Source organism: Episyrphus balteatus, chromosome 2, assembly GCF_945859705.1.
Source record: "Episyrphus balteatus chromosome 2, idEpiBalt1.1, whole genome shotgun sequence".
In the NCBI taxonomy this organism is placed as follows: domain Eukaryota; kingdom Metazoa; phylum Arthropoda; class Insecta; order Diptera; family Syrphidae; genus Episyrphus; species Episyrphus balteatus.
This window is the reverse complement of record NC_079135.1, coordinates 62,020,563-62,045,754: the sequence shown is the minus strand read 5'-3', so window position 1 is coordinate 62,045,754 and position 25,192 is coordinate 62,020,563. Positions and strand designations below refer to the sequence as shown.

General features: G+C 34.2%; 1 protein-coding gene and 1 long non-coding RNA gene across 3 annotated transcripts; one reads left to right on the top strand and one right to left on the bottom strand.

The window, feature by feature from the left end:
* Positions 1-4,574: 4,574 nt before the first annotated feature.
* LOC129911035 (uncharacterized) lies at positions 4,575-7,415 on the top strand. Its single transcript, XR_008771579.1, has 4 exons — positions 4,575-5,448; positions 5,524-5,994; positions 6,063-6,407; positions 6,474-7,415. It is a non-coding gene; the product is annotated as an uncharacterized LOC129911035 (long non-coding RNA).
* Positions 7,416-16,173: 8,758 nt separating this feature from the next.
* Positions 16,174-19,575, bottom strand: LOC129909887 (E3 ubiquitin-protein ligase RMND5A). 2 transcript variants are annotated; one of them, XR_008771455.1, is made up of 3 exons: positions 18,365-19,575; positions 17,950-18,310; positions 16,174-17,871 (listed from the first exon to the last, which is right to left on the bottom strand). XR_008771455.1 is itself a non-coding variant. In XM_055987028.1 (2 exons), the coding sequence occupies exons 1-2, from the start codon at positions 19,286-19,288 to the stop codon at positions 18,038-18,040; spliced, it is 1,197 nt and encodes a 398-aa protein (XP_055843003.1). In that variant the 5' UTR covers positions 19,289-19,575; the 3' UTR covers positions 17,929-18,037. The 2 variants fall into 2 exon arrangements, 1 of the variants encoding a protein (XP_055843003.1); XM_055987028.1 differs by lacking the exon at positions 16,174-17,871 and having other exon boundaries at positions 17,929-18,310.
* Positions 19,576-25,192: the final 5,617 nt, after the last annotated feature.

The window sequence follows — 25,192 nt, the reverse complement described above, 5'->3', positions numbered from 1 at the left end:
CATCATGGAAGTTATAAAAGGTGCACAACATTTAAAAAGCCTCAAAATGCAAAATAACAACATTTTAAGTTCTACTAAGATTACAAAAAAGTTAACTATTTTATAGTTGCATTCGAACTGAAAAGAAGTGAGGTAAAGAGTGGTTTTTTAAAGGAAAACATACCAACTCAGATGGACCACGTTAATATTAGTCCTATTTCATTGGTTTATGAAAGAATAACGCCACCAAACTGCACTAAAATGTGTTATAATAATACGCTTTGTTTTTATGATGTGCAATAGCAAAATTGAAGCTTCACGCTTCGAAAAAAGATGCAAACTTTTACAAAGAAATAATGGAAGAAGCTCTTGGGAAGTTTAGGAACGTGGCAAAACAACCCTCTTAGAGATTGCACAAGGATAGGTCCAGAAAAAACAACGCAATAGAAACAAAACAGATGCATTCCGGATGAAAACGAAAGTTTATTTCACTTATTCAAACCTTAAATTGTAGAAATTGTCATTTTCTTAATTTGTAAGAAGTTACCAAACACTTTTATCACTTTCTCCAATTAGGTCCACGATTGTGTACAGTAGAAGTGCATTTTCAATGTTTAATTCTATTAATGCATTTTCTGTGGTGCCTAATGGTAGCTCGTAGCCCATAATTGGTTGTAATGTGCAAATAATGTCAAAGTAAAATATTGCTTTACTAAAATTAGTGTTGTCCATGATTTTTCATCATTTTTATCTAATTTAAGAGCTTGTTTCTATTCAAATGACGCAAAAAAAAAACACTGTTTTTTGTGAAGTATAATGCGAAAAAACGCAACTAGTAGCCATACGGTTTCTGTTTTGGGTTTTTTGTTCTTACAACATTGTTTGTTAAAAGTTCCTCTTTGAAAATGCAAAACCAAAAATCTACTAAGTTACCTCACCGAAGCGCCAATCGCTATTCTCTAAAGAAAAATTGTTGTTTCTATTCAAGTGACGCGTAGTGTATTTTTAACTAGATTTAACGGTAATATTTCAAAAACGAGATATGATCAAGTTCGGCACACCAAAACCCTTTTAAAAAGTATAGAGTCTCGGCACGAAAAACCTTGCATAAATACTTGTGGTATTAAAAGGATTCTTAAAAGAGCATTTTAAGGTGTTAACATGGTGCTTAAGGAAATGGTCAAAGAGGCAAAAACTCGTTTTTTGAAAAATCCCTTACCAAACGTTGTAATGGACCAAAAAATTTTTGTTTTCCCTTATAAAAATTTCATCGACAGCTTTTTTAACGATACAAAATTGTTAGAGACTTTTAGGGAAATTTTCAGATAGGTAATCAAATCACTAAAATACAAAAACAAACCATTTAGTGCTGCACATATTAGACTTGTATTTGTTTATAGTATATCTTTTGATTTTCTGAAAGAAAATTTCGGGGGGGGGGGGGGTTAAACCCCATAACACCCCTTGCTGCTTTTTATTTGCAATTTTAATGAAAAACGCAGAGTTTAAAAGAAAAAATAAGAAGACACATTTTTCGGGACAAATCAAATAACAAATATGTAAGTGAAATGCAGAACTTGGGCGATATTATTGCAAATTTTAAAAGAAAAATTAATTAGGTTAAGTACAAAGCGAATGAGGTTGCAAACACAGGGTGCAATTCTCCCGTATTGAATTGTACATACTGCAAACACAGGCAGTGGTGAATTATAATATTTCATGCCTCATGTGTTTTGTGTATTTTGTATTAAATTAACAAAAAATAAATATTACAAAATAGTAAAAATATAAGTTTTGATAGTATTTTATCCCAAATGTTCAGAATCAATGAAAATGCACCAAATTCACGAACAGAAAGAAAGTGAATTGAATTCGATCAGAAAATCTAAATGAGTGAAAAAATGCAGACAGAACACCTAATTTCACATTAGTCAAGTGAATGGGCAAAAAGTGAAATGCAGAAAGTGTGAAGTCTCAAAAACTAATTTTCAATGAAATTCTTCTTGATGTTTAATTCGAAATATGCACAAACTGGAATGTCCTTAAAGAAACCATTAGTAAAGTTGACCTTTGACCAGTAAGATTTTGAGATATCGAAAATTTCTATTTCCAATAACAAAAAAAAAAAATAATCTGAAGAATTCCGAAATGGACTAAAGTCCGAAAAAAAATTACCCCAACCCTCAACGTCAACTACAGCTCTTACACACACAAATACAAACAGCCATTTCAGAATTTGTAGGGGGCTCGACCATCTGAGCTGCCTCTTAATCTTTAATATTTACGAGCAAGCTTCAGTGAATCATGCATATTATGATAAAATCAGCTAAATAATAACATGATCTTGAAGGCCTGGGGGGGCTTGAGCCCCCTGAGCCCCCCCCCCCCTCAATACGCCACTGAGGATAGTCAAAAGGGGGTTTAAAGGTCAATGAGGACAAAACCACGAAATTTTCACAATAAATAAAAGTACCTGGGTGACCGAGCTTTGCTCGGTATCCTTAAATGTTATAACTTTCAGTGAAAAAATTCAAATGTAAACAGCAATTTTTTGGAGTGGGTTTGAGTTTGCAATGACCAGTTTTTTCGCGGGTTACAAAACACCACATTCCCACTTTATAATCCAGTTTATTTAAGTTTGAATATACGATCAGCAATGAATAGAAGGGTTACAGGAATCTGCATTATCGAAAATGCTTACAGCAATGAGATCTCTTTTTGTTCAAACTTTAGTTTTCGGGTCAGAAAGTTTTGGATGGTGAATATAAAGTTATGCTTTTTTTCAAGTTTAGCCTTGTATGAAGAAATACTATTTTTATCCCTGTTTTTTTTCTGTATCAGTGGATGCTTTACTCCTTTCTTTTTTTTACTTAGGTATACAGGGTGTACCAAAAGTAATAGATCAAACGAAATATGCTGATTGGGGAACTTAAGGGCTCTCAGAATTTGGAACCTTGTTCATCCCGAATCCTTACGGGTTTCGATTAAATGCAATTCTTGTGAAATTTCGAAAAATCCCTACTTGGCAACAATATTCTGCTTCCTGCGGCCATTAATCAATAATCGCAAAATATTATTATTTTAATTCAAGAAAACAGGGTTTTTCAGAACAAAAAACAACCAACTGAAAAACCCTGTTTTGTTGAATTCAATTTGTAATATTTTGCGATCTAACTGCAACTTTGGAAACTTTTATACTTTTTTGAAAACTACAATAAGAGGGCAACTTTTTAAAATAATAAACCATTCTCACACCGAAAAATTTTTTTTGCGGTGTTGGTCGCAAATAAAAGTTAGAAATAGATTTTTTTATAAAACTTGAAACTGTTAGTTAATTTGCAGCGAAATGGCTTATGGAATAAAAAATATTTTGATTAATTAATTGTTCCTAATTATTTGACAATGTCGTAAAAGAATTTTAAAAAACAAAAATCAATAATGGGCGCAAGAAGCAGAGTACTGTTGCCAAGTAGGGATTTTTCATTTTTCGAAATTTTACAAGAATTGCATTAAATCGAAAACCGTAAGGATTTGGGATGAACAAGTTACCAAATTATGAGAGCCCTTAAGTTCACCAATTAGCATATTTCGTTTGATCCATTACTTTTGGGACACCCTGTATATTATAAGATTGACATTAGGTCAACGGTGTTGCTTTTTGTGAGTTATTTTATTCTTATACGTTAACAATAGTCGCATTAAAATGAAAAAAAAAACGTAAAACAAAGATAATTAGTGATACCAAATTAACAAATTACTTAAAAGTTTCAATACATGATCAAAAAAGTCATGATCTAAAAAATTTTGTTTAGTTATTGTAACAAAAAGAAAAAGAACAATGCGTAACACATGGAACCATCCCTCAAAAATTTATTGAAATCGTTGAATCTGTCTTCGCTAAAAAAAAAACTAATATAAGAGAAAATACTTCCAAAATGTTGTATTTACCTAGAAGACCAAACCCTCAAAATTTCATCGAAATCTTTAAAGTTGTTACCAAAAAAAAATTCTATGTTTAAAAAGTGGGCTTGGCAGTGGGCGGATTTTTCCAAAAAAAAACTTCCAAAACTTTTTACTTTCTTAGATAAACAAACCCTGAAAATTTCATCGAAATCGTTAGAGCCGTTCCCGAAAAAACTTATATGTTAAAAAAGTGGGCGTGGCAGTGGGCGGATTTTTCCAAAAATACTTCCAAAACTTTTTAATCGCTTATACAAACAAACCCTGAAAATTTCATCGAAATCGTTAGAGCCGTTTCCGAAAAAACTTATATGTTAAAAAAGTGGGCGTGGCAGTGGGCGGATTTTTCAAAAAAAAAATTCCAAAACTTTTTACTCGCTTATATAAACAAACCCTGAAAATTTCACCGAAATCGTTAGAGCCGTTCCCGAAAAAACTTATATGTTAAAAAAGTGGGCGTGGCAGTGGGCGGATTTTTCCAAAAATACTTCCAAAACTTTTTACTCGCTTAGATGAACAAACCCTGAAAATTTCATCGAAATCGTTAGAGCCGTTTCCGAGATCCCAATTTTATATATATTTATATATATATATATATATATATAAACAATTTTAGCTCGTTTAAAGTTATAAGATATAATAAATCTTTTCATTTCATTTGTTTTTGTTGCAGTTCCTCCATTGCTCTGCTAAGGGCCAGTTGTTCAATTATTTAATCCGTGAATCAGCAACTTTCATCTTCTGAAATCGGTAGTAAAGCAGAGGTTTAGCACTGGTTCAAGGTCCATATATGTAAAAATAGCCACATCCATGCTTGAACCGAAATCGACCCGCAGCTAATCCGCCGAAATCGGCGATTTAAATACCTGAACCAAGGCTGATCCACGTTTTTACAACTGGCACTAAAAATGGCTGGCAGGCTGGTTGGTTGTTTGGAAGAACAGTGTACCAGGGTGGTTTTTGAGATTTTTGTTTTTTTTCAGCGAGGCAGATTGCTGCTGCGACGCCACTATACGTATACTTTTTAATTAATTCGTTTAGTAGTGATCTCCAACTGTCTAAAACTCTTTGTTTGAATATAATTGAAAGCACCATCAATTAGAATTTAAGGTTTTAAATTTGCGTTGAATGCGTTGAACGCTAGGTGTACGACGGGCATTAGTTGTACAAAGCATGCATTGCACCAAGCGTATGTATTCACCTTAGAGGATATAATATATGGAGTGCTTGTTCCTATACCTAATACATTGTAACGCCATATGCATGGATAGGGGTCGCTGCTGACGCTGATTATCTTTCATCTCTTTCTTTCTTCGTTTTTCAATGCGAGTCCGGTTCCGCAGCTGTCAAGTGTCAATCGTGATTCGTAGTATTTTTTCTGTATTTTTTCTTTGAATTTGTTTCTTGAAAGCTTTTAATTATTAAAAATAGTTTAAACAATTTAACCAATCTGTTAATTAAAACATTATAAATTCCTATGAAATATGGATGGACCACAACCACCAAGAGGTAAACCTTATCGCTGCAAAATGAATTTCAAAACAATATGAATTTTTTCATCTTCAATTTTGTTTCCTTTTTCAGATTATATCTAGCCTTCGATAAAAACAACTTTAATAATCCAAACTTTATATATAAACTCTACGATCATAGATCCCATCGAAGAACCTTAATAATGAATTTGATGATACAATTTGAAAGCGGCGAATATGAAACCACTTCCATCTTCTTTGCAAAGATTTTCCACTCGTGCCACTCGTGGTGGCTTCTCTTAACTTGCGCAGTATTTGCCAACAGTTTACCCAGGCAGTTCTGGTCGAAAGAGTCCAACAATGTTGAGAGCTAAGGAGAAAAGTCCCCCAACAACTGATTGGGTTAAATTGGAGCCCAAAGAAGAAAACTATGAAGATTTGGAAGATCCTATAACTGAAACATCTACATTCATTTGCTGCGTTTGGCTTGTTCTTGCCTATTCAGATGTTTTGCTTCGGGATAAACTGAGAGCTTAAACTTTATTGAAAATTGTCTTGGGTGTCACTGGAGATGGTGAAGACAGTAAGGATTTGTTTTTAGTGATGATGAATTTATTAAAAAAGATTTTGCTAATTATATTATTTTTTTAGATGACATTTATAGCTTATCATTCCCACCATCACTTCCAACATTACCGTTTGAAGTATTTCGACAACTTTTAGATAGTTCAGCACTCAACAGATGATGGTATGCTATTAAGAAGAATGATTGTAGAAGTTGGCGCCATGCTTTTTGTACATGATATTTTCACATATTAATTTCAAAATTATCAAATAAATGGACCACAGCCAGAGGTTAGATTTAATTGTTTCGAATATCTACACATCTACATGCTATTAAGAAGAATGATTGTAGAAGTTGGCGCCATGCTTTTTGTACATGATATTTTCACATATTAATCTCAAAATTATCAAATAAATGGACCACAGCCAGAGGTTAGATTTAATTATTTCGAATATCTACACATCTACAAGTAGGTTCTAAAAAAAATATTTTTCTAGACTGCTGCTGGTGTAAAAACTTCGATGAATAGCATAGATGATTCCGGCGTTATCATATCTGACGATAATAGTCATATGCTAAAGGCACTGGATTTGGAACAGGATCTACTCAACAATCTTGGAATGTCAAACAAGCTTTGTTACGTCAAAAAAGTAAAGAAGAACATGTAACAGTGCTTTTACAGATATTCCATAGACTTTTGTTTTTATTTTGATTCTAAACATCTTTAAAATGCATTTAAAAATTCGGTTGCAAGTATGTTTAATGTTGCATATTTTTCGTAGGTTCTTGTATCAATTCAGTCTCTTATTCTGGTTCCTGAACCATACTTCAATGAGCCAGACTTTGAAAGAAATCGAGGTACTCCAAGTGGAACACATTCATCTCGAAAGTATAATAGCAACATTTACAAGGCGTGTGTTCGTTGGGCTATTCTTGAACAAATACGAAATCCAAGTCCATGTTTCAAAGTGGTAAATACTTTTTAGTCTAATTTGAAAGTAGAAAAAAAAGCTTAGCAATTTTTCCAGGTCATTCATACACACTTTTGGTTAAAACTATTTGTCAAGTTTTGCATCAATGTTTGAATAGGCCTGGTGCGCAGATTGAGCTAAATTTTAGCGGAGATAAAATTTCCATACAAGTTATCGAAAATTTTTATGGGATTAATTTTAGCTCGGCTAAAATTATTCGATAATTTGTATGTAGGCTAAAATTTATCTAGAGCTGCGTACCAGGCTATAAGGAGCACTATCTAAACTGATAAGTCTTATAAAATTAACTTAACTATAGTGTTTTTCTAAATGGCTCATTGAAGGGTATCCGTATCATCTCCAAATGATTAAAAAAAATTTTTTTCTAAAATTATATCATTGTAGCAAAAATTTAAAAAACAACAATAAATAACTATATTACATAACTTTAACAAAAAATCTTTGTTCTTTTAGCATAGGCGTTAAAATGTTCCATATCGAGAAAATGAAAAAGTGTTGCCTGCTTTTTATTTCCCGGATTGCATATGACGATTTAATTGCGCCATCTCAAATAATACTCCAGTCAAAGCGTCGGAAAAAAGGGCCTCACCTTGCGCAGAGAGGCACTGTCAGTTTTTATTTCATGGATCGATAGGGGTATATTTAAAAGGCTTAAACCCAATTTCTCACCACCTGATCATTCTTTTTAGCGGAGTTATTCACAAAAATGCATTTTTTGGGATATTTTACTTCTAAGCTAATATCTTTGCTCCAGATGGTTGTAGACCAAAAAATAAACATACATTCTCTTCCTTATAAATTTTCTATCGTTGTATGTAATTTCATTGAATTTGAGTGAGTAAATACAAAATGGCAGCCATTTAAAGTCATAAAGATACGTATCTCTGGCTTTGCTTTTGACACTTCTCACGCATCTGTTCTAACCTGTGCCTACGTTCTGTAACTCTCGCATCGAGAAATTTCTCGCACGAAACACGCAAATCAGTGCCTACGTTCTGTAACTCTCGCATCGAGAAATTTCTCGCATGAAACACGCAAATCGGGACAAAAATAATGTAAATCGACACAAAAATCATTTTCTCACATTCGTTTGGCTCTTACAAAATTTAAAACTCTTATAATTAAAGAATTTGATTTATTTATATTGTAATGTTTTATTCCGGGTTCAAAATAAAACTTATTTCGTTTATTTTAAATTCCATTTATATTTTCGTTCAAATAGGAACACACTTTTATTTCAACTCAATTTACTTTTATTATTCGCTCAAACAAACAAAACACACGTTAAAATCACTTTATTTACTTCTAACAATTTCCAACACCTTATTTCGCTTTGTACTGCACTCACTACTGGAATATATCGATCCCAGTCTCGTTGATTGTCGTTGACTACTTTTGACAGGTGTTCTTTAAGTGTCCTGTTAAATCGCTCAACCATCCCATCGGGATTGTGGATGAAGCGGTGTTGTTCTCGTCTTCTTGATGTCAAGGCGTGAGCAAACCTCTTGAAAGATTTTAGATTCGAAGTTTCTTCCTTGGTCATAATGAATTTCCAATGGTACTCACCCAATGTAAGACAATCTTATCCACCACTGTTTTGGTTTCTTGGTTTGGGATGGCAAATGCTTCAGGCCACTTGCTGAAGTAGTCCATCACTACAAGGATGTACCGGTTTCCGTTGTTGGTTTCGGGAAAAGGACCTGCCACGTCTATTGCAATCCTCTCGAAAGGTGTACCCACATTGTACTGCTGCATCTTGGTTTGGATTTTTCTAGCTGGTCCTTTACTAGCGGCACAAGAAGTATCACATTTTCGGCACCACTTTTCAACGTCTTCTCTCATACGTAACCAGTAGAATTGCTGTCGTAGCTTTTCCAGCGTCTTGTTGATGCCTAAATGGCCTCCAGAAGTTCCACCGTGCATCTCTCGGAGAACATCATTTACCTTTGACTGAGGTACGACTAGCTGCATTACATAGGATTTACCATCTGCGGATTCCGACTTACGCCTGAGTAGCCCTTCTTGCACATGAAGTGAGTCCCATTGTGCCCCATTTGCTTTTGAGTGGGGCTTCGGTCGGAGATGTCGGCCCATTCTGGTTTCTCTTGATGTTCCTTCCATGCAAGGATGGGTTCGATGTCCGAATCTTCCTGTTGGGCCATTCTGAGTTCTTCATTACTCCAGCCGCAAATGGGATCAGCTCTCGTTCGTCAAACAGCGACAACTTCCTTTTCTTCTAGTCGTGTGCAATGCTTGCAGTCTTGCTTGCACGGGCGCCGAGTTGAGTCTGACATTGATACGTCTGAAGTATCTCGATCCATCTTGCTACTTGACCCTCTGGATGTACCGGTTTCCGTTGTTGGTTTCGGGAAAAGGACCTGCCACGTCTATTGCAATCCTCTCGAAAGGTGTACCCACATTGTACTGCTGCATCTTGGTTTGGATTTTTCTAGCTGGTCCTTTACTAGCGGCACAAGTAGTATCACATTTTCGGCACCACTTTTCAACGTCTTCTCTCATACGTAACCAGTAGAATTGCTGTCGTAGCTTTTCCAGCGTCTTGTTGATGCCTAAATGGCTTCCAGAAGTTCCACCGTGCATCTCTCGGAGAACATCATTTACCTTTCAGCCCTATTCTGCTATTCGATTCACGTGAATGGAAGGATTCGTTTTCTTAATCATGCCAAATTGGCTTTGAAAAACTTCTACCTTTCAATAGCAAAGTGTTGTTCCCGTCTGTTTTAGAAACTCTTAAGAAATAAAAGTTGTCTAAAATTAATTTTAAACACCTTTTGAACACTTCTTATTTTAGACTTTCACGTGAATCGAATAGCAGAATAGGGCTGTTTGACTGAGGTACGACTAGCTGCATTACATAGGATTTACCATCTGCGGATTCCGACTTACGCCTGAGTAGCCCCTCTTGCACATGAAGTGAGTCCCATTGTGCCCCATTTGCTTTTGAGTGGGGCTTCGGTCGGAGATGTCGGCCCATTCTGGTTTCTCTTGATGTTCCTTCCATGCAAGGATGGGTTCGATGTCCGAATCTTCCTGTTGGGCCATTCTGAGTTCTTCATTACTCCAGCCGCAAATGGGATCAGCTCTCGTTCGTCAAACAGCGACAACTTCCTTTTCTTCTAGTCGTGTGCAATGCTTGCAGTCTTGCTTGCACGGGCGCCGAGTTGAGTCTGACATTGATACGTCTGAAGTATCTCGATCCATCTTGCTACTTGACCCTCTGGATTTTTGAAGTTCAAAAGCCAATTTAGTGCACCATGATCTGTGCGAAGAAGGAACTTCTGTCCAAAGTACAGTAATTTTAGGTTTTATCTGCGGAAAAATTCCTACTGGGCTCGATTTTGATATAGACCTTCTTTACAGAAGTTAGAAGTTATAGAGGTCAAAAGGTCACGAAAATCAGTTTTTCGCATATATCTCGTGACCTGTTGCTCGGAGGTCAATAGGGGTCTATAGAAAATCTGTTCGTCATAAAATTATCTACAAATATTGCCTTATGCATTTTTCTGTAAATCCAATCGTTTACAATCATTTACAGAAAAATGCATAAGGCAATATTTGTAGATAATTTTATGACGAACAGATTTTCTATAGACCCTATTGACCTCCGAGCAACAGGTCACGAGATATATTCGTGACCGATTTAATATAGCTTTTTATGGCCTTTAGTCCAAACAAAAATTTTGGCGTTTCGTCCCGGTGGAGCTCACTTGGACTCATCAGTTGACTTATCGTGAGACACCTTGTCAATACGCAAATTTTGTTTTTATTCAGTTCAACTTACATAGATTTCTTAACGAAAACTTAATGTGAACTATATCCAGCAAGATTAAGATTTTAATCATTAAAACTGGAACAAAGGTTTTGCCCGTGGCCTGGCTAGTGAATAAAGAAGAAGAAGATTGGTTTATAATACAAATTCTATATACTACTGGAATCAGTAAAGTAGAAGAATAAGCACTATATTTAATTGGACTTGTTAAATTATTGATTTAATATAGCTTTTTATGGCCTTTAGTCCAAACAAAAATTTTGGCGTTTCGTCCCGGTGGAGCTCACTTGGACTCATCAGTTGACTTATCGTGAGACACCTTGTCAATACGCAAATTTTGTTTTTATTCAGTTCAACTTACATAGATTTCTTAACGAAAACTTAATGTGAACTATATCCAGCAAGATTAACGATAAGTCAACTGATGAGTCCAAGTGAGCTCCACCGGGACGAAACGCCAAAATTTTTGTTTGGACTAAAGGCCATAAAAAGCTATATTAAATCAATAATTTAACAAGTCCAATTAAATATAGTGCTTATTCTTCTACTTTACTGATTCCAGTAGTATATAGAATTTGTATTATAAACCAATCTTCTTCTTCTTTATTCACTAGCCAGGCCACGGGCAAAACCTTTGTTCCAGTTTTAATGATTAAAATCTTAATCTTGCTGGATATAGTTCACATTAAGTTTTCGTTAAGAAATCTATGTAAGTTGAACTGAATAAAAACAAAATTTGCGTATTGACAAGGTGTCTCACGATAAGTCAACTGATGAGTCCAAGTGAGCTCCACCGGGACGAAACGCCAAAATTTTTGTTTGGACTAAAGGCCATAAAAAGCTATATTAAATCAATAATTTAACAAGTCCAATTAAATATAGTGCTTATTCTTCTACTTTACTGATTCCAGTAGTATATAGAATTTGTATTATAAACCAATCTTCTTCTTCTTTATTCACTAGCCAGGCCACGGGCAAAACCTTTGTTCCAGTTTTAATGATTAAAATCTTAATCTTGCTGGATATAGTTCACATTAAGTTTTCGTTAAGAAATCTATGTAAGTTGAACTGAATAAAAACAAAATTTGCGTATTGACAAGGTGTCTCACGATAAGTCAACTGATGAGTCCAAGTGAGCTCCACCGGGACGAAACGCCAAAAAAAAAAAAAAAAAAAAAAAAAAAAAAATTTTTGTTTGGACTAAAGGCCATAAAAAGCTATATTAAATCAATAATTTAACAAGTCCAATTAAATATAGTGCTTATTCTTCTACTTTACTGATTCCAGTAGTATATAGAATTTGTATTATAAACCAATCTTCTTCTTCTTTATTCACTAGCCAGGCCACGGGCAAAACCTTTGTTCCAGTTTTAATGATTAAAATCTTAATCTTGCTGGATATAGTTCACATTAAGTTTTCGTTAAGAAATCTATGTAAGTTGAACTGAATAAAAACAAAATTTGCGTATTGACAAGGTGTCTCACGATAAGTCAACTGATGAGTCCAAGTGAGCTCCACCGGGACGAAACGCCAAAATTTTTGTTTGGACTAAAGGCCATAAAAAGCTATATTAAATCAATAATTTAACAAGTCCAATTAAATATAGTGCTTATTCTTCTACTTTACTGATTCCAGTAGTATATAGAATTTGTATTATAAACCAATCTTCTTCTTCTTTATATTCGTGACCTTTTGACCTCTATAACTTCTAACGCGGATGCGATTTCAATGTCGATTTTTCTTATCTTCATAACAACGCCGTAAAGAAGGTCTATACCAAAATCGAGCCCAGTAGGAATTTTTCCGCAGATTGGGGTAAAAAATGCCTAAAATTACTGGGCTACCATAGAAGTACTTATGGAAGTGCTTTGTTGCCAATACCAGAGCAAGAAGTTCCCTCCTGGTCACGCAATAGTTTCTTTCTTGTTTCGACAGTACCTTGCTTTAATAGGCAACGACTTTTTCTTCTCCGTCATGAACTTGCGATAAAACAGCACCAATTCCAACATTACTAGCATCTGCGTCAATGATGAATTGTTTGCCTGGAGTCGGATAGGCCTAGGAGCTTCACATAACCGCAGCTTCGGTTCCTGAAAGCTTTTCTCACACTCAACTGACCATTTAAAGGGCTAACCCTTCTCCGTAAGCTGGTGCAAACTTTTAGCAATTCTCGCAAAGTCCTTCACGAACCGTCGCACATAGGGGTATTTAGTCAATTTAGGCGGACAAAACAAGAAATTTTAAACTGATCCAAACGTAAAAAATCAACATCCTACTAAAAGTAGATAACTTGCTTAGCGTTTTCTTATAGTTTTAAAATTGATTATCACTTCAGGTGACTAACAGCAGCGGTCTAGAGTTTAAAGTTTTCAGCCCAAAGATAAAATTAATTTTTTTTTTGTAATTTACTGTCTGTGCTTAAGTAAGTACTTTTTTTTAAGTGGATTTAGAAAAAAGTTTTTATGGAATATTGATAAGGAGATACGAAACTGTCTACTAGATATTATATCTAAATGTTGTATTACTTTATAAATAAAAAAGTGATATGTTGAATCTTAATATAAATTAATCGTAAAAAAAGTAAATTTCTGTGTCGGTAAGGAGATAAGTTATACAATTTCACATTATTGTGTGATAAAATTTTATGTTTTCTAAAGGTTAAACTTTTATCTAATTGAATCTGTAAGAAATAGGTGCAACTAAGTGCAACTTCGACACATTTACCCTTCTTAAAGGTTTTAGGTTTTGAAAAATGGTTACCTTGTATTCAGCATCCATATTTCAAGTTTTTTTAAGGATTCAACTTTTTGAATTACAGAACCTGAATCCTTATGATTTTTCCTAAATTTTAAGACCTTTATCTTGGCGATACCATTAATAGAACTCCATTTATAAGCGTTTTAACAAACCATTGGGATCCATTCTTGACACTTTTTTGTTTGATCAAAAAGTGGTTTAGGAAGAAAAATGTTTTCATTGATATCAACACTTAAAACACTTTATTCCAGTACTAAATACCTTGTTGATGAAGATAAACTGGAAAAATAATTTTGTCCGCCTAAAATTGGTAAATACCCCTATGTGCGTCGATAGTACATTGCCAGGCCGAGGAAACTCTGAAGTTGATGCTTGTCCTGAAGGGTCGGCCAATTTTTCACAGTGTCAACTTTTTCTGGATCAGTCTTTACTCCTTGGGATGATATATGCCCCAAATATTTTACCTCGGTCTCGAAAATTGCACATTTCTCTGGATTCAACTTCAGATTTGCTTCTCGTAGCCTTTGGAATACAGCCTTTAGGTTTTCACAATGGTCATCAAATGTTTTCCCGTAAACGAACATCATCCAAATATACTAGGCAAGATTTCCAGGTTAATCCATTTAAAACACACTCCATTAAACGCTCAAAAGTAGCTGGAGCATTACATAGCCCAAACGGCATGACATTAAACTGCCACAGACCATTTCCTGTGGAGAAAGCCGTCTTTTCCCGATCTTCTGGATAGATTTTTATCTGCCAGTAGCAACTCTTCGAGTCCAAAGTCGAAAACCATTGTGATCCTTCCATTGCATCTAGAGTATGGGTGTTTTCATAAACGTCGGAAATCTGCGTTAGTACAACCGTCTTTCTGCTTTGCTGCATTAATGAACACACCAATTCTGCAGAATGTGTGCAGGCCTGCATTGGTACAATTTTCAGCAGTCACTGAGTGTTCATAAACGTCAGAAAAAAATATAAAAAAATACCGCAGAATGAGTTTTGTTTAATAAGCAAACAAATATTTACTTTTCAGTTCCCGAAAATATTGTTTTTAATAACACGAAAAATTTGTAAACCGTGTTACATAAGGGTGTTTCAAAAAAAATTACATACTTTCTTCTAAAAAAAAAAAAATAATAAAAACAACGAGTGGTTCACATTTGAAACAAATTAGGTATAGATGGAAAAAATATTTTTAATTAGGGTGTTCAAGAAAGTTTTTTTTTGCGTTTGAAAAAAACAAATTATTTATAGTACACAGAATATTTGTTTAGTGCGTTTTTTGCTATAGTAATATTAAATTCATGTCAAATTAATTAAATTGAATTTGTTTGAATTCGAAGCGTAAATGTAAAATATACCATTTTTCTGAGCCCCCTAACTCGAAAATACCTACCCCAATTTTACATTATATTTCATAAACCGTGTTTTACAAACTTTCTCTGCAGTGAAAATTAATAAATAAAAAAAAAATTTTTTCCACCAACCTAATGGAAAAATTTTTTTTTTCGATAATTTGGTCAAAACAATATCCACGTTGATTTTTTTAGAATTTCACAAGCAACTTTAGAAGATAACATTTTTTGGAGCCACCCTAATACAAAAAAAATAAATATAAACTCATTACCTCAAAAAACCAGTTTTACAAATTTTCTGCGTCATTAAAATCTAAATTTTTCGAAAAATGATAAAAGAAAATTTTTTTGCACCACCCTAATTAATATGTTTGCTTTTCATTTTTCTTATTTTTTACAATATTTACATTTATTAACAGCAAAAAAATCGAATCAAGAGCCAAATAAATTTCTTCGTGAGCTCTGCAGCAATAAATGTATTTTACTTTGAATTTATGAACACTTTTTCTGATTTGCGTCATTTGTCAATTTTTTTAAGTTGCAATTCAGCCTCTTCTCCAAAATAACAATATATTATCTTAATTCCATCCTTTAAGAAAAAAAAAACTTTTTTTAAACATTTCTGCCAATATTTACAAATTTATTATATCCAAGAAATTCGCGGCTATTTTTGTTATTTTGACTTGAACTTTGAATTTCCAATTAATATTTTGACAGAATTGAGAAACAAAGAAAAGCTGTATTATCTTTTACGTCATGTTCCTTCTTTCTTTAAGTTTAAATTCATTGCGCATGAGAATTTTTTCATTTGCACATTTGCGCTGCAAATATTTGCGTTTTACATTTATGAACACCTGACATTTGTCATTTGCATTGCGTTTGCTTTGCATTCGTCAGACTTGCGCAACCATGCATTTATGAAAGCCCCATTTATGAACACGACTAACGCAGGCCTAAGTTAGGCAGACGTTTATGAAAACACCCATAGTGAAATTGATTTAAAAAAGAATGTTAAACTTATTAAGCCTTTTGAAATTTGTTGGTATTTATATTGGTAGTCATTTTTACAATGGTTAGAGGCATGAATGAGAGAAACATTTTTCTAAATGGACCAGTCCGATTAAAAAGGAACCTCTATAAGTGGATCACCTCCAAAGCGGACCAAGTTCAAGTTCCGATGATGATTGCAAAACATAAAATTTTATTCAGTTTTTTATTTGTATAATCGAGCAGTAAATATCTTTTTATTATTTTGAAATTATTTTGGAGTCATCACCATAAAAATCATTGATAAACAAATTCAGATTTTTCGTGTTTATTGTTTTCTCTAGCATTTAATTCAATCAAACAAGCATGATTTTTTGTTAATTTTGAGTTGATTTGTCGTAATGAGCCAATAAAATTGAGTTTTTGTTTATTTATTCTCAATTTTATTGGAAGGGAGAAAATAAACTCAGAGACAGGACTTTTGATTTGAAACGAGCTGTTATTACTGTCCCATACCTAAATAAAATATTTTTGTTTATGAGAACAACTTATATTTTCAGACAACAATTTTGATTTTTATTCTAGTCACAAAATAAAATTTCAAAACAATAATTAAAACGTCAAACTAGATACAAAAATCTCATTCACAATGAATTTTAAAACGTCAAACGCGAATAACCAATGAACTATTCACCATCGTTTAAGAAATTGATACTCAATACCGATTTAACAAAAAGTCGATAATTATCAACAATCAAATTGATACTCATTATAGGGCTGTATGTTATCCGTTTTAAAAATTATGTCTAGTACAATAAAAAATAATTATTCGTTCCTCCAAATACCTAATACATTAAGGGCCAATTTATTGAGCCTCCATTAAATTTTGAAATTTATCGTTTTAGTTAACAGCGTTGTTAACTATTGACGCCTTTAAGTATACATCATTAAAAAATTCATTTAATTCACTTTACTTTAGTTAAAGTCTTTACTTTTAATGAAAACTTTAAATTTAAAACTCCATTAAAAATATCTTAGGGATTTTTTAGTTTTTGAAAAATAAAACTGTCAAAAGCAGAAATTTGTCAAATCAATTTTTTTTTAAATTTGAAGGAAGGAAAAACAATACAAAAAACATAAACGCTATGGCCCGTAAGTATTTTGGAGCCGTAAAACGCCAGGCGAAAGCACACGGACGAGAGTAACGATATATGTACCATCAGTGGTAATCAAAGACAAAGTTACAATTGCAATGTTTTGGGATGATTACATTATGTAGCATCTCATTAGTTTTACCTCGTGATTCTTTTGAAGTGAAGAAGATCTAGTTTCTGGTAGATCTATTACTAGCTGCGTTCCTTTGGAAATATTTATCTACTTTTTAGTACTTAAAGCTGCTTTGAACTACTTTTTCAGTATAGCAAAGTAGATCAAAGTAGTTTTAAGTACTAAAAAGTAGATAAATATTTCCAAAGGAACGCAGCTACCATATATGCTTCTTCTGGGCTCGGTGAAGTAGATTAGAAAAATCATAAATGAAGTGTTGTCTATTTAACCCTCATGCCCATACAAAAAAATTTCTGGCGAGCCGTAGTCATTTTAAATTGTAACTTTTTTATGGAATAAATACCTACATATGTCCCTACAAAAATATTCTATTCTGGACTGTTAATGTACATACATAATTTTTGTTTTTGTTTACATGATTTCTTAGCTTATTTCACGAACAAATTTTTTTCAAATAAAAAAATAATGAAATAATAACTGAAATGACATTTGACGCTAATGGAGAGTGAATAAATAGAAATCCTTTTTTAAACCTCCATTTGCTCTAAAAATCCCTCTTAAAAGGTCGAATTTGGCTTTTTAACTAAAAGGACTTTTAAAAAAACTTCAAAAAAATTCTTAACAGAGACTGAACTAAACGAATTTTGTTTTTAATTTTAAGATTCCTTTTTTAATGGCGATTTAAGTTTAATGGAGAGTCAATAAATTGGGCCTAAGAGTATTCTGTAACGACAAAAAAGAAAAACCGATAAGTTAACTAAGTTAACCTCGGAAACCAAATAATTTTTATCCGCAGAATACCTTTATTGGGTTGAAAGTACGAAAAGAACCAAAGCAAAATTTAGACGCCATAAACATTTTATGATCCTGTGTGGTGTTGGTGTGTAACCTAAAACCAAATTCGCACTGCATCGTCAGAATTTTGTTCAACAGGGCAATAAGGACATTTAAGAATAGGCCCATTGCTTAGTTTAAGCAAGGCGTCACTAGATATTACATGGCCACATGTCAACTTCTTTGGTGGATTGTCTTCAGAAGTTTGCTGTCTTAATATGGGGCACGCAAATATTGAATGATAACGATATTCGGGGTCTAGATCTATTTCAATAGGCAGTTCATCTCTTCCACTCCATATGCTGAGTACTTGTCTTGAAAGCATAACCTGTTAATCAGAAATTAAATTTACAAAATGGAGAACTTAAAATGGTAAACTTACTTGTTTTATGTTTAGAAGAGCAGGCAAGGCAGTGCATCCAGCATTGATTACAACGGACAATGCTGAGTTCTTGCTTATGCCAAGTGTATGGCAGGCGTCCTTTAAAAATATATAAGATGCCTCTGTCCACATCTCAGGAGAGATTAAATGCTTGTAGGGAGAGTTTTCTATGCCATTTGGCAAATAGATGAATGTTCCCATCAAATTGGGAATCTCGCTGCCAAAGCGATCAACAAATTTACTAAAATTGTTTCTCGCATATGCAATTGCTTCGCCTTGAGCTTCAATACCACGGGACACAATTTGTAAAAAGGCCAGTTTGTGCAGTTTAAACTCCAAAGACGAGTTCTTTTCAAGTAATTCATTTGAGTACCTCGCAGACCACTCAAGTGCTGGCTGCAAATTGTATTTTTGAATTGACTTCCAAATTTTAAAGATTTCTGCAAAGCTGCTTTCTGAATCAAAGACTTCTTGCGCGACTTCTGACTGCATTCCAGATTCTTTTATTAGTGCTTGAGCCACCTCATCCATACCTTGACGACAATAATGTTTGGCCATGACTTTGTTTAAAAGCATCATGTTTTGTTCATCTTGGAGGGCATCTGTTCTTGTAGTCGCTGTGAAATCTGAGACAAAGTTTTTATCGACTACTTTGCCAACTTTACTGACAGCTCCGTGCAATTCTCGATGTTCTGCAGATATGCGTTGCAGTTTTTCGTTTGTTTTGTGCAAGGCATCAGTAATAATTCTAACTTGACTCTCTGTTAAAACAGCATCATTCTGGTTATCTTCATTGAAAGCATTTTGTATTTCGCTTAGGAGCTGAACAACATCAGTGATAACAAGCCCACTATACTCTCGAATCCCTGTAAACTTTGTTATGACACGGTTAAGCTCTTTTTCCACCGCCAAGCAGGCATCCATTTTAGATTACGTTAAGTTTGTAAATTAATGTCTTTGTTTTCACTGTCTGTTACCTTACACCTTCATCAATTCTCTTTTCACCAGCGAGATGGATGTACAATCCGTTATAGTTTTTTCATTAAAATAACCCGTTATTTAATTTAATTATATTTTGTATTTCTCATCAACTTCGAAGCCCTTCTAATGGTAGATTTTCAATTTCTTTTAAAATTTTTATAAATTTTCACAAACCCAAAAACAATTCAGAAATAATAGTCAATGTCAACAAAAACAACTACCCACAGAGTGTTAACCATGGACAAACTACACCAAGACTGGAAACCATAAACAAAAAATACCAAGACTGGAAACTCGGCGGTCAACTGACGTTTGCCTACAAGCTGCGAGGTGTGGTGAATGTCGTGCACCTATCGTTGTGTTCGTATCCGATGTGTGGTGAATGTCGTGAATCTATAAATGTGGGCGTGTTAACATCATTAACCAACGTGGTGGCTTTCACATATTCACAGACAACACTGTACACAACAGGGTTTTGGGGGAAAAGACGTACGAATGTCGTCAATCTATCGTTGTGTTCGTGTTGGATGTGTGGTGAATGTCGTGAATCTATAAATATGTACGTGTTAACGTCATTTACCAACGTGGTGGCTTTCACATATATTCACAGACAACACTGTACACAAAAGGGTTTCGGGGGGAAAGACGTACGAAAGTTTCCAGTCTTGGTATTTTTTGTTCATGGTTGTAGCCCCCAAAACCAATTTGTTTATTTAGTGTTGTTGTAATCTTTTTTGTATTTGTGAATAAATGTGAAAAACACACATAGTGTAGCCACGGTGTTTTTACCCACACCTAGCCAAAAATGTACGATTTTTCACGCATACTTAACCAAAACCGTCCGTTTTTTCACGCATACTTAGCCAAAAATGTCCGACGGAGCTTGTAGGCAAACCAGTATGACGTCAGAAGTTTCCCATCTCCTTCGCGTATCTCTGCTAATGACGTTTGCCTACAAGCTGCGAGGGGTGGTGAATGGCGTGAATCTATCGTTGTGTTCGTGTTCGATGTGTGGTGAATGTCGTGAATCTATAAATGTGTGCGTGTTAACGTCATTTACCAAAGAGGTGGGTTTCACATATATTCACAGACAACACTGTTCACAAAAGGGTTTTGGTGAGAAAGACGTACGAAAGTTTCCAGTATTTTTTGTTTATGCCCAAACCATCGACGAACTATACCCAGACTGGAAACTTTCGTACGTCTTACCCCCCAAAACCCTTTTGTGTACAGTTTTGTCTGTGAATACATAAGAAAGCCACCACCTTGGTAGATGACGTTAACACGAACACATTTATAGTTTCACAAAATTCACCACACATCCAACACGAGCCAAACGATAGATTGACGAAATTCACCACACCTCGCAGCTTGTAGGCAAACGTCATTCAACCGCTCAGTTTCCAGTCTTGGTATTTTTCGTTTATGCCCAAAACCCTTTGTGTACTGTTAACCATGGACAAAACCATACAAAGAATAGAAACTTTCGTACGTTTCCCCCCCAATACAAACAACAAACCAACAAGCAAACCAGTCCGACCTCGGTCAGAATCCGCTCCGCCTCAGGCGGAGCTGAGTTCGACTTAGGCTCAGAAACGGGTCCGAAGGCGGCTCAAATTATTATGGAAATTATAATCACCGCGGAGCCGATTTTATATGTATTGGTTTTATCAATACGATTTCTCCTTCGACTTTGTGTTCATACACAAAATGTTGCAAGTGTGTGAGTGCAATGTTTTTCTCGGGCGGAAGTCGGAGTGTCTTTTCTGAACTCCGTTTTCTTGCTTGAAGGGATACTATAAAAATACAAAGCCATGAAACTAAGCGGTCAAATGTAGGGATGCAACACCGTTAATAAAAACATCGATTTTTGAAAGCATCGATGTTTTATTTACAAATGACAAAATTGATGTTAAAAAAACATCGGCTCTATCCCGATATTTTTGTTGTTGATCTACTGTATCAAAGAACAAAATATTTATGTCTTATCTGTTGTAAATTTTTGTGTTCGAAGACAAGTATAGTAAGAGCATCATGAATTTCTTTATAATTTTGCCTATTCGGCGAGATCTTTTATTCTGCTATTCTGTTATTCTTTTATGAATTTCCATACAAAAATCTAATCTGTCAAAAAATCTTTTATGATTTTCCTATTTGGTATTTGGCATACACAATCTGCTATGTAATCTTTTATAAAATCTTTTACGAAGTTCAAACTGTCAAAAATTCTTTTACGAATCTCATTTTTGGTATTCAGCAAGCCTTAATCTGTTACACCCCGCCTCAACAGGAGATATTTTTCTCTAACTCAATGTCTTACATCTACAACAGGTATGTCAAAATTGCGGCCCACAACGAATAACTTTGCGGCCCTTTCCACATTTTGATTTCAAGTTTATAATTTAGTTTTTTTGGTCATAGCTTTCGACACACATGCATATATTTTATTTTCTAACTAACAAATAAACATTACCATTACCTATGGAAATGATACAAATTTTTAACCAGCATGTTCTGTTATCTAGAATATTTGCAGAGTTTAAAATTCATGATACCTAGACGTAGCAAAACATTTATCTCAGATAAACACCGCAACAAAATCCAAACTTTAAAATTGAGTATGAAAAAGCCTGCTTCTGTCTTTGAAAGACAAGTTCTCTTGATTTTCTTCAATTTTTTTCCATAAACATACCTACATAAAATAAATGCCGGATCATATGGAAATGGGGCAATTTCTAGTGTGAATCCGAAGTAAGTTCCAAATTCGTTGAAGTTGGTATGCCCGATCCCAAATTTTTTTACTTTAAGACCGCCATATAAAATCGTTTGGGAATTTCACAGTTGGTATTTGTCGATGGGAGCAGTTATTTCAGTCATTATAAGGAATGAGTAACCTATACGATCAAGCCTAACCTTGGTGTGAGAAAAAAATGGTAAATGGAAAACATTAATAGGGGTATTCACGATCTGGGGCAACAGGCGTAGTAAAAATGTAAAATTTTATTTTTTTACAATAGATCGTGAACGCCCCTCTTCTTATCTATAGTAAATATTGAAGCATTAATGATGTTTTTTTTCCTCCACCGTTGCTTCTTCTTTTTTCCATTTTTTATAATTTAATTCTTTGTTTTATTCGGGTTAATTAATTTTCACTAATTATTTTACATAAAAAAAAAACTAAATTACGGGACATGAGTAGCGACAACCATTATAAACAGAATAAAAATAAAAACTGTTTATCATGGGCGACGCGACGGTGTGAGCTGCCATCTGTCAAAAATAATTTTACTCCATTGTATTTTTATTTTGCAATGGGGTTAGGGTATAGCAAAAGTGCAAGACCATTGTAAAATTTCAATCCATATATTTTGTTGTTGTAGTGTTGTAAGATTTTACACTTTTGCACTTTTGCAATGATACTAGACCAGTTGCATCGGATCGTTAATACCCCTAACGTTTTGATTTTTTTTTATAAAATTATTATAAAAATTTTAGTTTTACTTTTTTCCGTGGCCCATAAAAAAATTGATATCGCTGTTTTGGCCCCTTGTAACCATTGAGTTTGACATGCCTGATCTACAACAATCTTTTTTTTCTTGGCTGGGCAAATTTTGTTTGGGCATTTGATTTCATATGCCTTGTTCGCCAGAGGATGATGTATGATTTTTTGCGGACAAAATTTATCTTATATTATGCAGTCAATTTTGTATGAATACTATATTTTTTTTTTTCAATTTATACATGTAGTCCACCACTCTACCCACATCCTAGTATGTTCATTAACAAAATCAAAAACTTAATCAGTTCAAATAGTAAAAAAATATCCGAGCTAAATTATTCAATGTCAAACCCAAAAAGTGTCCGTGCTAGATTATTTAATATCAAAACAAAAAATTAAATACAAAACTTGGTAATTTTTGTAAAGCTTTTATAAATTCACTAAACAGGCTTATAAGAAAAACAAACTTTCTTCGTTTAAGTTTCTTTAAGAGTATTTAAACAGCTTATTAGAAGTTGTTAAACAAGTCCGAACTTCTAAAAGCAGTAAAATTCTGAAGCAAGCTCAATACAAGCTGTATAAAAAGAAGATCCTGCGAGATTTCATTTAACAGAAGCTGTTGTGCTAGTTGGGTACGGGTAATTGTATGAAAAAATTCCAAACTGGAACAACAAAATTCAGCTATGGAAATTTTTTCATACAATTACCCGTACCGCTACCACATGTACCCTTCGGTGTGGCCAAGCCTTTTAATAAATTCACATTAAATAAATAAATTCAAAGAGTATATTTACCATCTCATTAAGTCTAATTGAATTAAACATAAAACATGCAAAAATTCGCAAAACAAACAAATGTATTTTGTCGTCCGCTACTATGGAGACAACAGGTGTGTTTTTTATAACCACCGGTCTTAAATGGATAAAAAAAAACGCCTCGGGGCTAACCGAGAAAAATTGGCAGCACTGCATATTAAATGTTCCGAAATCAGCTGACACATAGAGTTTTCACATTTTTAGCTTTTGGGTTTACTTGTGTGTTTTTGAAAAAAAAGTTTAACTATTAAATAAATATTTAAAATAATAAATTGTCATTCCAAACATCAGTTTTGATGTTTTTAAACAAATTCTAAACGATTTACGAACAAGTTAATTTGATAGCACAGATTTAAATCTGTTGAAAAAGTTAAGCCCAGAGAATTCTCCGGGCTAAACAACTAAGCCCAAGGGGCTAAAGTGTTGTTGCATTAAACATGTAAATTGCTTGCCCCGACTGCGTTTTTTTTTTGTCCAATTAAGACCGGTGGTAATAAAAAACACACCTAACCTTGCTCATGAGAGGAGAAAAAACAATGAAAAAACTACACTTCCAAAAGAAAAAAAAACACGTCTGTCAAATTCGTTGTTAGATATCCGTGTTCAGAAAGAATCGAAGACACGATTGTCTAAAATTGAATCATAACAAGAAATAGCGAGCCTCCACAACACATTTCTTGCTAAGACACGTCAACATGACAAAAATTATCTCCTACCCTTCAAGCAAACAGGTCTGACCGCGGTCCGAATCCGCTCCGCCTGAGGCGGAGCGGATTCGGACCTAGGAAATTGTTTTTTTTTTTTATTTTAATGTTTTTTAGAACAAGAAATTACAATAAATACAATATTAAATAAAATAAATCTTTTTATTTGTTGTTGTTGCTGTTGTTTGTGCACTTTTGGATGTCTAGTATTCCCTCCACTTAGTGAATACACGGTGGATTCCTTTGTTGATATCTCCTGCTGATTCGTTATTCTCTAGAAAGATATTGATTAAACAATGATCAGGAGATATATTAATGTTATTAAATACCTGCTGTCGATTCCCAGTCCTTCGCATCACATCCGGATGCATTGGTGTACCTTCGGGTAAAGGGGTTGGTTTTTTTCCCAATGTAAATTGGGTTTGCATGTGGTGCACTCGGCCGGGTGGTTTTTGAGAATGTGCAGATTGTTGCTGCACACATTTCATTAGGGAATCTCTCAATTTCAGTCTCAACGACTGCTTTCATCAATTTTAATTATCGTATCTTCACTTGGTATGCTTATCGTTAATACAACTCCAATTCGTTCTGTTTTAATATCAGTTATTCCATATTGCGCCAATATGGAATCTATATCGACTCCACCATATTCATATTTAACTTTCTTTAGAACTTCTTCACGTTTAGGTGGATGTAGAGTTGTGCCAGCACTTGTATTTGCTTTACTATCCGATTCATCGTCACATGGAGCAATATTATGTACTTTATCTTTGTCTTCAAGAATTTTACAAACAACGACACGAGATACGACGTGACCAAACACTTCAAC